Genomic DNA, 12,053 nt, shown 5'->3' with positions numbered 1-12,053 from the left:
GTCCCTGCCTACACGGGGCCAGTGGTGGGGTCCAGGTGCCCACCAGGCCTCCCTGCTTTCTCCTCCTTGGGAGGCAGGTCCCACTTGTCCCAGGGAAAGTGGTCCTACCCTGAGCCTGACCAGCAAAGTGGTCCCAAATGGCAGTCTAGGGACCCGGCCCCTGCGGGATATTCTGGGCCCTGGGGGCCGTGTTCCTTGGCCCATGGCTAAACTGGGACATTTGCAGTTGTCCAGGTGATTTCATTTTCACCGATGCTCTGTACCTTTTTTAAAAGACAGACATAAGTGCAAATCCTTGTCCAGCTTGTTTCTGGGGGAGAAGCAGGGCACAGGGGGGAGGTGGTGGTTCTGTCCAGTGGAAGCGCCTCAGTTCCAGACTTCACCCCAGATCCTCTCCCTCCTTTGCTCAGAGCTGGGTTGACGCTGTCCCCCTCCTGGGGACTGCTCATGCACCCGCCCCAAAGGGACTTGCCTGTGCCACCCTGGGCACTGCCCTGGCGCTTGAGAGCCAGCCATACATCCTCTGAGATGTGATGCCCAGACACGTGACGTGGACACGCAACCCACGTGAGGGGGCGCCTGACTCCATGTGTCCACCAGGCCAATGGAGGGGCCCAGCCCTGCCCCCAGCCACAGGCAAGGACCCGCCCCTGACCTCAGCTGATCCCGGCTCCTCCTGTGGCCTCTGGCCTTCATCGAAGATCCACAGAAAAGGCCGCCGCTCCGACCTCAGAGCAGGATGCCTGCTGAGGGCAGGGCTTCCAGAACTGGCTGGCTTTGGGGGCCCCGAGGTTGACTTGGGTGAGCAGGGCATCTCAGGGCACCCTGAGGGTTGAGGAAGAGGCTGGACCTGCAGTAAGTCACAGCCAACAGGTCAGTCAGGGCGAGTGGTCCCCTAGTGGGTCTGCGGGAGATGCCACAGCTGTCCCCTGGACCCTGCTGGGATGAGGCAGCAGCCAGCACCGGTTCCTCCATCCTTGGGGAACCAGAGGGGCTTCAGGAAAGAGGGCTCGCCTCTGCTATTGACCCAGGAGGCACGGCTCTGCTCCAGGCACCCACGATCTGCTCCTGGACCCCAGGAGCGCCCTCCCGGTGTGGCTGGCCCAGTGGCCTGGTGCTCTTGCTCTCCCTACAGCCTCCCACAGGTGCTGGCCCCCTGCTTGGTCTCTGCCACCCCCAGTCCTGAGCTCCTGTTCAGTGCAGTGTGCATGCCCCTTGGGGGTCAGACGCCTGCAGCAGCTGTGGGACACAGGGCTGGGTCAGGAGCCCAGGGCACAGACTACCTGCACGGCTCTGAGGGGCTTGTAAGGCTGCTGGCTGACCCCAGGGAGACCTGAGAGAATATGGGTATGTGGCACCTGTGGCCTCCACCAACAACCGTTACATGCATGTATCTATATCTCACATCTGTGTACACCTGCGTGTATTTGTTCACATCCGTGTGCCTCTGATATCCATGTACCTATGCACACCTGTACCTACCTACACGCATGTGTATGTCCATTCACACCAGTGCGCACCCGTGGCAGCTCTCTATATCCACGCACTTCTGAGGATTCAACCGTGGATTGAAAATATATATTTTTAATGCAGAAAGTTTCAGAAAGCAAAATAGAGTTTGCCATTTTCCAGCCTCTATTACCATGGTGTTTACATTGTATTTACAGCTGTTTCTATAGCATTTTTGGGGCTATCCTGGTGACTCAGCTGGTAAAGAATCCATCTGCAATTCCAGAGACCTGGGTTTGATCCCTGGGTTGGGACGATTCCCCTGGAGAAGGGAATGGCAACCCACTCCAGTATTCTGGCCTAGAGAATTCCATGGACTGTAGAGTCATGGGGTTGCAGTATTAGGTAGTAGAAGTAATCTGAGATAATTTAGAATATGCAGAGGGATGTGCATATGTTACATGCAAATTTCACACCATTTTTCGTAAGAATTCCTGAGCATTCCCGAGCAGGTTTTGGTATCTGTAGGGTTGTTGGGACCAATCCCCATGGGGCTGAGGGACGACCATACATCTGAAAACCCTTGTGCATCCATGTGCATCCGTGTACATCTGCACACCTGTGTATACGTGTGCACACCTGTATATACCTGTGCATACCTATGCACATCTGTGCATGTCTGCACACCCTTTGGCAGGATTGGCCAGCCGGGCAGTCCAAGACAAGGACTCGCCTCCTGACAGTGAAAGTGAAAACAAGTCAGTCGCTTAGTCGTGTCTGCCTGTGTGACCCCCTGGACTGTAGCGCACAAGGCTTCTCTGCCCATGGGAGTCTCCAGGCAGGAACAGAGCTCCTGCAGGCCAGGCGTCCATGCGAATGGCCATTTTTATTTGGAGACTGTTAGGAAGCCACAGACACAGCTCCCTGGACCCTCGGTTTACTGTCACAGTGCTCAGACAGCAGGCCCTGGGGCAGCTGGGCTCTGGCCTGCAAATCCCAGCATGGCCATCCCATCAGCTCCCCCAGAGATGCCTGTGTCCACCCCAAATGTCCCTTCCTCTCCTCCCAGAGGAGGACCATGCCGTGGGTTTCCCCAGAGACGTGCTGGTGCAGATTGCACTGAGCAGGGACCAAGCACATGTGGCCTTCACCCGTCCGGAGCTGGCCCCACCCCTCCACGTAGCCTTGCCCATCTCGGAGCTGGCTGGGCAGGCGCATGTGGGCATCCCCTTTGCCTCCATGTCCAGCAAAGGTGGACGCGGGACCGTGGTGCCAAGCTCAACCAGAGGCAGTTCCAGCCAGGACTTGAGGGGGCTTGGATCTGGGCCCAGATGGGTCCTGGACGTGCTCCTGGGCAGAACTGGGCTGGAGCTGGAATCGGTGATCCTCACCCTGGGGAAGGGACGCTAGTGCTGAGTGGGAGGTCCAGGTCTGGGGATCAGGTGCTGGGTTTATGGACCCCTCAACAAGTACATCTTGGACTGGGGTCAGGCTCTGTGCCTTAGGGGTCACTTACTGTAGACGATCCCCACACCCCCGGGAAAGGACTGGCCACACAGCAGCAGCAGGAGGAGACGGGCCAGAGCCCAGGGAGGTGGAGCTGAGGAACCCGGGTCAGCGGTGGGGCGCCAAGCTTGGAAGCTTCTGCAGGATGGCTGCTGGGAGGAAAGGTGGTGAAGCCCCAGCGCCCCCTCGTGGCTTCTCTGTAGATGGCTGGGTGTTGGCAGGACAAGAGTTTCTGGGAAGCAGAGTAGCTGGGGCAAACACCACCCCCCCACCACGCCCCAAGGTACCCAGGAGGTCCTGGGGACCCACCTCCCTGGGCAGAAGTTTCCAGAGTTGGCCTCTTGCCAAAACAAGGCCAGAAGGAAGTCTGAGCACCAGGCAGTTTTAAACTTTTTTAAAAATACACTCTTTGGCTTCCTTTTATTTCTTGAGGATTACATGAATCGTGAACCATACATCAAGTGTCCCAGCCAGGTCCCCTCGCTGGGGTTGCCGGCAGAGGCTCTCTGCCCAGGCTGGGGGCATTCCGCTCCTCCTGCCTGGCGCCTGGCTCCTCTCTGGCACTCTGTTCACCAGTCCACCTGTCCATGGTGCCCGCAGAGGCCCTACTTGGAGGAGGAGGTCATGAAGCTGTTCTCAATGCAGAGGACGATGAAGGCGTTGTGGCACCCGGCGGCTTTCTGCTCCAGCAGCCGGCCTGACAGCAGCGAGGAGGCCTGGCCAGTGGCCGCCCTGCTGTCCGTCCGCCACGTCTCGCAGTAGCTCTCGGTCAGCCGGCGCCCACTGGTGTCTGAGCCGTGCCACACGCTCTTCTGGGGCCTGCAAGATGCAACAGCTGTCGGTCTTACTGGGCCTGCCTCTCCCAGGCTGTAGCCACCCCAAGCAGAAGAGGGTGTCTCCTGCTGGTGGAGGTTTGGTGGGGTGTGTGGGCCGCTGGGGAGCAAAAACTTGGGTTGCCGGCACTCAGGCCCACCCAGTCCTGGGGCTCTACCTCCCAGATCACACCCTGTGCTACTGTTGCTTTGGGGGGCACTGCCTGGTGAGCAGGGCCTGGCAACATGGACAGCTGGCCCTTTGGGGTGGGTGCACCTGGCATCGAGTGGCCATGCCTGATAAAAGCTGCCAGCCTCCTCACTAGGAACCAGGTGTAGCCCCTTGGCCAGTGGAGCCCACAGGGGCCAGGGCATAGCCCTGGGCAGTGCTCCTCGATGAAGGCTGGGACACAGGCTCATGTGACACCCTGTGCCCCTTAAGTGTCCGCGAACAGGAGTCCTCACACCTGCTGGCAGAGTGCGATGGATGTGGGGCCAGCCTGAGGGCCACCCGGTGACTTCTGCAAGCATGTTGGACACGTGTTCTCCGGCCCAGAAATTCCACTTTGAGGAATCTACATAAATAATTCGCTGTGATGTTTATGTGACAGACTGGGGCCAGAGCCTGTGGTCTCCCAGACGTGCCTCCCCAGCAGGAGGCGGGGGGCACTTGCTGGGAAAGCAGGCCAGATGAAGGTGTTTCAGGTAATACCGCAACCAACCACCTTTATCGCTCCTCCTGTGATCTTGGATTTTGTGGGTTTTAAGCTGTGAGCATGTGTCACAATTGAGTCAGCCTGCAGGCTCAGAGCCAGAGCATCCCCCTTTGCTCAGGACTCTCGGATCCAGAGGACCTGAGCCGCTGGCCCACATGGAGACCTACCAGGCGGGATGCTGGAGGACATCTCTGCCGTCGAAGGAGAAGATGCGGGCGCCGGGCTTCAGCCAGCCCTCGGAGCCTAAGAACAAGGCCTCCCAGCTAGGAAACAGCACCTCGTCCTGCGGAGAAGAGGGGGTCAGCCCGTGTCTGGTCACCATCCGCCAGGGGCAAGGGTGGCTGGGTGGTCTCAGTGGTCTCCAAAACTCTCTCATCCATCCAAGGGTAGGTTGGCCCCAGGCCTCCTGCCCCCCAGGAAGGCAGGCACCCACCCCCGGCCCTGGACCCCGAGCTGGACCAAGTCTACCACCTCTGGTCCTGAGGGATGTGGGCACTCAGAGGATAGAACTCGGAGTATCTAGAAAGCACATTGTTCCCTTCCGGGAAGGAGCCACGGAACACAGCCCGGTAAAGGGCACTGCGCGGGGGCGGGGCCCACAGCAGAGCGTAAGGGCCTGGGGGGACCGGGCTGCCTTCCCCAGCTGATGAGGCACCACGCCCCTGGCAGACGCGGGCTGGGGTCCCCAGAGGTGAGCCCGAGCAGGGCCGCGCACGCACCCTGAGGTTGACGACGGGCAGGGAGCCGCGGTCGGCGCGGCGCACGATGCTGTACAGGTCCTGCAACCGCGAGGAGAGGAACGCGCGGAAGGTGCCGGCCAGCCCCGCGGCGCGCGCCTGCTGGAAGCACTGGAAGTCGGCGCCGCGGATGCCGCGCAGGCCGCCCGACTGCGGGCTGTTGAGCGCCACCAGGTGCAGCTGCGGGGGAGCCTCGGGTCACTGCGGCCCGCAGTCTCCGGGCGGGTCGCAGCCCGGGTCCCCGCCCCCGCCTCCGCATCCTCCCTACCCGCCCCGCCCTCTCCCCAGCACCCTACCCGCCCCGCGCCGCTGCCCTAGGCTCCGGAATCTCCAGCGGGCGGGGTGTCACTCACCACCGGCTGGAAGTCGTGGTGGGTGTGGGAGGGCGAGGCCGTGGAGGTTACCGGCCGGAGGTGTGCGTAGGCGCCGTGGTGCGGGGCGCCGGGGTAGGGCTGGGGGTGCGGCAGGCGCGGGGGACTGGCCAGGATGTCGTCCGCCCGCCAGGACCGCGCTGTCGGGTGTGGGGCCTCCCGGTGGGGGTAGGGATTACCCTCATGCAGCTGCACCAGGGGGGGCTGCAAGACGGCCACCTCGTTGTCCTGCAGGGGGAGTGGCGGACAGCGCGTGGGGCCGGGCCTGCTGCACCCGCGTGGGCCCCGTGGTGAGGCCTGCGGGGCGGCTTGGGGGGGCATGAGGGAGCGGGTGTGGGTCTGCTGCCTACCAGGGAGGTCCCGATGCCCGACCCTGCGCGCCCTTCATTTGCACCGGACTGTGTTCTTGGGTGGCTGGGGCTAGACTGGAGGTGGTGAGCTGGGCATTGTACCCCAGACCTGGGGGCGCCTAGCCTGTCCGGAGGGAGCCGGCCTGCTGATATCTCAGTCGGGTCAGCTGGCCCTCTGCCCAAGCCCCCAGTCCTCACCCTCAGCAGCCAGCTTCTCCCCTGACCCAGGGAGGGACCACCCTGACCCCACAGCCTCCCTGCCCTCCCACCACAGCAGCGGAGGTACCAACAACCCCTCAGAGTGGGACCTGGACCACCAAATCCTAGCGCACCCCCCTCTTCCTGACTCTGCCCTTCCCACGGCACCCAAGCCTCTGACACCTGTCCACTGGTACTGGTGGTAATCTCTAATGCAGTCACACTGGTGTGATCACCTCATGTGTCCACATGAGACGTGTCTGTCTACATTACCATGTTACTGCCCATCGCCGACTACCTTGGTGCCTGTCTCCCTGACAGTGTCACCTGCAGCCAGGGGCCATGCCTGCTTAGGCGCAGCTGTCCCCTGGAACAGCGCCCAGCAACTGGGAGGGAGGGGCACAGCTAGGTGCTGAGTGGGAGAAGGGACTCCCAAGCCCCTGCAGGGGCAGACAAACCCTCACAGAACCCCACGCCCACAACCTAGGATGGAGCCCACTCCTGAACCGTTTGAGAAACCGTGACCTCTACTCAGAGGAGCCGCCACCGGTGACACAGCCCTACCTAGGGAAACTGGACTATCCCCCTCCCCGCCTCTCCCCCTCCCCTCTCCCCCAACTTGCACCCCTGAAGGGTCTGTCCCTGTGCTGGCCCCGTGGATGAGGGCAGACAGACCAAGATCAAAAGAGCCTCTCTCCTGGGAGGGCAATGAGGTGGTTGTGGGAAGAAGGGGCGCTCCTTACCGTCCCATGGGGGAGGGGTGTGTGGGCCTCCAGCTGGAAGAAAACAGGGTGGGGGTCACCTCAGGACCTCTGAGCCAGCCGGCACCACTCACCCAGGCCACCCCACCCCTGAGCTGTGTCCTGGTGGCCCCGGCCCCCGCCCCCCTCCCCCACCCCATGCCCGGCACACAGTAAGGACATCTGTCAGTTTAAAAAGGAACAGCAACTTGTCTTTGAACCTAAAACTACTACAAAACAGCTTCTAATAAAAGGAGGAGAGAGGCGAGCAAGGATGGGGGATCACTGGCCGTCACGCCCAGACCCAAGGGGACGCCACCTGGCTGGTCTGGTGCCCTCACCCAGGCCTCACCAGGCCTCAACACCGAGCCTCCACCTCCCATCATCCCAGAGCGAGGAGGGAAGGCCGCCCCCCCACCCACCGCCTTGTGCAAGGAGAGCGTGTCCAGGCCTCACCAGAACCTTCCGGAACCCATTCCGGACCCGGACGTACAGCTCCTCCCTGTCGGCCACGTAGATGAGCCAGCCCTCCGGTACCTGCGGCACCTGGTCCACCAGCATCTGGTACGTCGCCCAGACCCTCACCTGCTGGAAGCCCAGCCCAGTGGATCCCTGCGGAGGGGCCTCAGGGCTCACAGAGGGGTGGGGCTGGGACGTCTGAAGACCTAGCTCGCCCCTCCTCCCCAGGCTGGCCCCAGAAGCGCTGTGGGGAGATGTCAGCCCCCAAGGCCCTGGGCCACACGGCCTCTGCACAGCAGAGGGACCTTCTCAGTGGCTCCCATCCGCCCCTGCCCATCTGACCCCAGCCGCACCTGGGCCCCCACTTCTGCTTTGGAAACCGTGTCTCGGGGCCCTCGGTGCTGGGGTCCCCTGACAGCCTCTAAAGGGAAGGGTAGCTGGCCAGTGAGGGTCCCATAGATCAGGAGCAGGGGGGTGCTTACCCCTGAAGAAGTACCCATGGATCCAGGGGGTCCTGGGGGCCCAGGTGGGCCTGGCGGGCCAGGAACACTGATGGCTACAAGAGAGAAGCCAGAGGTAGGAACACTGGCCCTGCCTGGAGGGGGCTGGAGCCCAGGGCCACTCCTCACCCTACTTACTCTGCCTGTAGGGGCCAGGAAAGGAAGGGGGTCCCGGGGGCCCTGGGGGTCCGGGGGGCCCAGGAGGCCCCTGGCGTCCCTCGTAGCCAATGCCAGGGGGTCCCTGAGGTCCCGGAGGGCCAGGCTGGCCGCGGACGCTCTCTCCCTTGGGGCCCTGGGGCAGACAGAACACGGAGCCTTGTCACCTGTGTCCCCAGGCCGGGCACAGGCAAGCCTGAGGGGCTGGGCTGCAGCTGCTGCGAGCCCACGGTCCCCGAACCGCTGTCCCCTCCCTGTCCCCATCCTGCGTGCCCTCCGCTGGGTGGGGGCCCCAGGCTGCTGGCGAGGGCAGCCCCACACAGAGGCACAGCCCCAGGGCCCCCGGACGCTTTCAGGACAGAGGGGTCTCCCTGAGGGGATTTGGTGGAGGACTGCACCAGCAGGAGAGGAGGTGCCCCCAGGTCAGGGCCCGATTGGGAGGGTGGCCGCTGTGAGCCCACCAGGCCTGACTCATGGGTGCCCCCAGCATGGGCACCCCCGCTGGGGCAAAGGACCAAGGTACTCAGGGCCCAGCCCACAGGGGCGACCTCCCTCAGCTCCAGGCTCCTGCATGTGGGCAGCTGTGGGCGACCTGGGGCCCCACTCACCGGAATCCCTGGGTAGCCGGGCGGGCCGGGGGGTCCAGGCACACCGGAGCCGAAAAATCCTCCGCCCCCGGGCTCACCCCTTTCTCCTTTCTGCCCAGCGGCCCCTCGTTCCCCCTTCTGCCCCTGTGGGTGGAAATGCTTGTGGGCGACAGTTCGGCTCCCGGTGGCTGCTGGTGTAGGGAGGGGTGGGCACAGTGGCCCCAGGCCCAGGCGAGTTAGCCAGATTCTTTGCAGCCCAAGCCTGGCCAGCCTGCAGGACGGGACTCAGCCTCCCAACCTCCCACTGCGTCCACCAAGTTCCCGAAAAGTGGAGCCAGGGATGGCGGGCCCTGGGTGTCCTCTGGGGCCCCGTGGGGGGGCAGTATGAGGATGAGGGATGCTACTCACCTTCATCTCGGCACCCAGCTGGAGGAGGTCGAGCGGGAACTGCCCTATGGAGGGGTTTGGGGGAGTGCTTGGTGAGAGGCGGGCTTCCTCCAGTATCCCCCGGCCCCCAAACGCACCTACGTCTCCTTCTCTTTCTATAACCTCTGTATTTCTGTGCAGAGATCTCCTGCATGTTTCGTTACATTTATTCCCAATTGACACTTTCTGGTGTTTTTGTTCAGTATTATTGCTGACACACAGCACTGTGGATACAAGGGACTGATGTTTACTGTGAAATGACCACCACGGGATGTTCAGTTAACAACCACCATCTCTCTCTCTCACACACACACACAGGCAAAAGAGCAGTCGTCCACGCTGTGGCTGTACATGGTATGGTGTCTTCCACGCTGACTCCTGGTCGCTCCCTCGAGGGCAGACACGCCGCAGGGACTGGCCGTGCATTGGGCGAGGGCCTGGGGGCCCCAGTGCCGGTGGGGGGCTGCTGTCACGGCTGAGCGGCTCCTCCACCCGCAGGCTGACCTGGCCTCTCGTCTGCTATCTTCCTCACTTACACACCCCCCTCTGATGAGTGATTGTATGTTTTTCCTTTCAGATATGTTGCTTTTTGCTTTCTGTATCTTGAAGCTATGTTGTTAGGGGCACAGAAGTTCAGAATTGCTGTGCTTTCCTGGTGGATTTACCCCTCGATGATTATAAACTTAAAAAAAAAATTACGGGGAGTGTTTCCTGCCCTAAGATAACTTGTCTGACTTCTCACAAGCACACACAGGTGTGCGCACACACCCACGGCTCCCTTCTCACCAGACCATGACCCGCTTTCCCCTCAGCTCTCACGTCCTTGCATTTGGGGGTGTCTCTTGTAAGCAGCATAGTTTTGTTTTTGTCCCGTTGACGACGTCTGTCCTTAAACAGGAGAGGACCCTCTCTCTGAACGTCTGCATCGGTGGATCTGGGTTGACTCCATCTTCACTCTGGGTTCTGAAGCTTCAACATAGCTTCTTTGCCCACTGTTCCAGGCTCCGCTCCTCTCACGCTGACTCTGGGTCAAGTGTTTCCTATGCTTCTCTACCTTCCCGCTCTACCATCAGGGACATGTTCCTTCTGTCTTGGTTAGTCCTGAGGTGTGCCCACCGGGGGACTCGTGTCCTGGGCTGGCCTCACTGCCCGCTTCCTCTTCCTATGGAAGGATGTCTTCACCGGATGCAGAATTCTAGTGAGAATGTTAGTCCCTCAGTCATGTCCAACTCTTTGCAACCCCATGGACTGTAGCCCACCACACTCTTCTGTCTGTGGACTTCTCCAGGCAAGAATACTGGAGTGGGTAGTCATTCCTTTCTCCAGGGGATCTTCCCAACCCAGGGATTGAACCCAGGTCTTTGAATTCTAGGCAAGCCACTAATTTCTTCCAAAGTCTTGAAACCTTTGCACCCTCTGGCTCCTCCCGTCCTCATGAGGGATCAGCTGTGGGTCGTGTGGACTCTGCGTGAACACGACCTTGAACCCGGCCCTGGTTTGGAAGCTCAGCCATGATGCCTTCAAATGCTCTTCTGCACCCCGTCTGCCCCTTGCCGGACCCACATGTCCTCACCCACACGTCTGACCTCCCTCGGCCTGTCCAACTTCCCAGCACATCGGCCGAGTTCCGTGCTGACCCCTCCTCTTGTCATCTGGGTCCCAGCAGCTGAAGTCACACAGAATCTTCACATCCAGAGGCTGTGGTTTTCAGCCCGACAATTAAACCCTACTCTCGTCCACGCCTCCAGTCTGCACTGGCGTCGCCTTCCCTCCGCGTCCAGGCACCGTCATCACCGTTAAGTCCGAGCCTGGAAACTCCTGTCCACGTTGCCCACTTCTTCCTCAAGAAACCCAGGCCCTCAACAAGCTCACCTTCCTCAAGAGTAAGGTTAGCTTCTGCTTCGGGCAGCTTGAAGGGCAAACTTGAGCTTGGCCCTCCCCCAGAGCCCTGCCCTTGGTCACCCTTTGGCTGGCAGTGCCCAGGGGTCCAGCTGTCCCAGCTTTTGACCACCCTGCTCCCAGCGCCTACTTGATCTCTGATTTCACCCACCTGAAGAAGCAGGATTCGGCTGGGGATTCTTGCCATCTCAGGGGACATTGAGATGCTGGGGCTTCACCTCCTTGGAGGACCCCAGCCAACAAGGCTCCTGCAGTGCACTGGGGATGCTGGGTCTTCCCCGGAGGCTCACATGGGGGCCCAGCCCTGCTCCTCAAAGACTGGGTGTGGGGACACTCTGCCTGGCCATCACCTCAACCCTGAGATCCTTCCCCCCTGGCCTGCCCCAAGGCTGTGCAGGAAACCAGGCGTCCCATCAGGGCCCCTGAGCCTGGGAGTGACCCCCCCTCCTCCAGGAGATGGGCAGGCGACCACACACGCAGCCCCCCAGCTCAGAGCACTCTCACCTCGTGGTCCAGGCCGGCCCACATCTCCTTTGTCACCCTTGGGTCCAGAAGGCCCCTGGTGCCCTGGAGAGACACAGACCCCAGTGCCTGTTACTGAACGTGTACAGAAGCTGCTAGGACGCCCTCCTGCCCACATATGGCCTGACCCTGGGGGGCGCCAAGTGCTCTGCAGGCCTGGGCCAGGGAGAGGGCAACGTGTCAACCTGGGGAGCCTCAGAGCAAGAGCTGGTGAGCAGCCAGTGCCTGGTGGTCACAGCCCAGGGGCCACAGCCTCTGCTCCCAGAGGCCACATCGCCCCTGCCTGGAGGGGCTGGCATGAGGAGCTGGAGCTGGACTGTGGACAGCCAGTGAGTGGCCACTTGGTGTCCGCTCGGTGTCCACTCCTGTCCACAGCTGGACTTCCTGGAAGGCTATGCAGGGTGGACCCTGGAGCCCAATAAATGCGCCGTGGTCAACTGGAGCTGGCGGTCCCAGATCATCCAGCTCCCCCGTGAGGGCCGCCCCACGAGACCTGCTCTGAGTTGTGGCTGGAGGGGCTGACCTGCCCTCCCTGAGGCCCCAGAATCCCTCACCTGGCAATCCCGGGGGTCCAGGGCGGCCAGAGTCCACAAATGCCTGTGAAGAACGGGCCGAAGCTGGCCAT

At 61.6% G+C, this 12,053-nt stretch overlaps 1 protein-coding gene across 5 annotated transcripts in view; it reads right to left on the bottom strand.

Moving 5' to 3' along the window:
- Positions 1 to 3,362: 3,362 nt before the first annotated feature.
- Positions 3,363 to 12,053, bottom strand: part of COL18A1 (collagen type XVIII alpha 1 chain) — a 94,919-nt gene continuing 86,228 nt past the window's right edge. For 3 of the 5 annotated variants that reach the window (XM_068970888.1, XM_068970861.1, XM_068970879.1), the window contains 12 exons: positions 11,983 to 12,025; positions 11,411 to 11,473; positions 8,990 to 9,033; positions 8,603 to 8,725; positions 7,977 to 8,130; positions 7,821 to 7,894; positions 7,336 to 7,464; positions 6,883 to 6,915; positions 5,574 to 5,819; positions 5,203 to 5,400; positions 4,651 to 4,766; positions 3,363 to 3,774 (listed from right to left, as the gene is read on the bottom strand). In XM_068970888.1, the coding sequence (XP_068826989.1) occupies positions 3,561 to 3,774; positions 4,651 to 4,766; positions 5,203 to 5,400; positions 5,574 to 5,819; positions 6,883 to 6,915; positions 7,336 to 7,464; positions 7,821 to 7,894; positions 7,977 to 8,130; positions 8,603 to 8,725; positions 8,990 to 9,033; positions 11,411 to 11,473; positions 11,983 to 12,025 (1,437 nt within the window). In that variant the 3' untranslated portion in view covers positions 3,363 to 3,560. Of the gene's footprint in view, positions 3,775 to 4,650; positions 4,767 to 5,202; positions 5,401 to 5,573; positions 5,820 to 6,882; positions 6,916 to 7,335; positions 7,468 to 7,820; positions 7,895 to 7,976; positions 8,131 to 8,602; positions 8,726 to 8,989; positions 9,034 to 11,410; positions 11,474 to 11,982; positions 12,026 to 12,053 lie in introns of all 5 variants that reach the window. The other 2 variants (XM_068970852.1, XM_068970871.1) reach the window with 1 other exon arrangement.

Source organism: Capricornis sumatraensis, chromosome 1 (assembly GCF_032405125.1).
Source record: "Capricornis sumatraensis isolate serow.1 chromosome 1, serow.2, whole genome shotgun sequence".
NCBI lineage: Eukaryota > Metazoa > Chordata > Mammalia > Artiodactyla > Bovidae > Capricornis > Capricornis sumatraensis.
The sequence above is the reverse complement of the archived record's forward strand: the minus strand, read 5'-3'. Positions and strand labels throughout refer to the sequence as shown.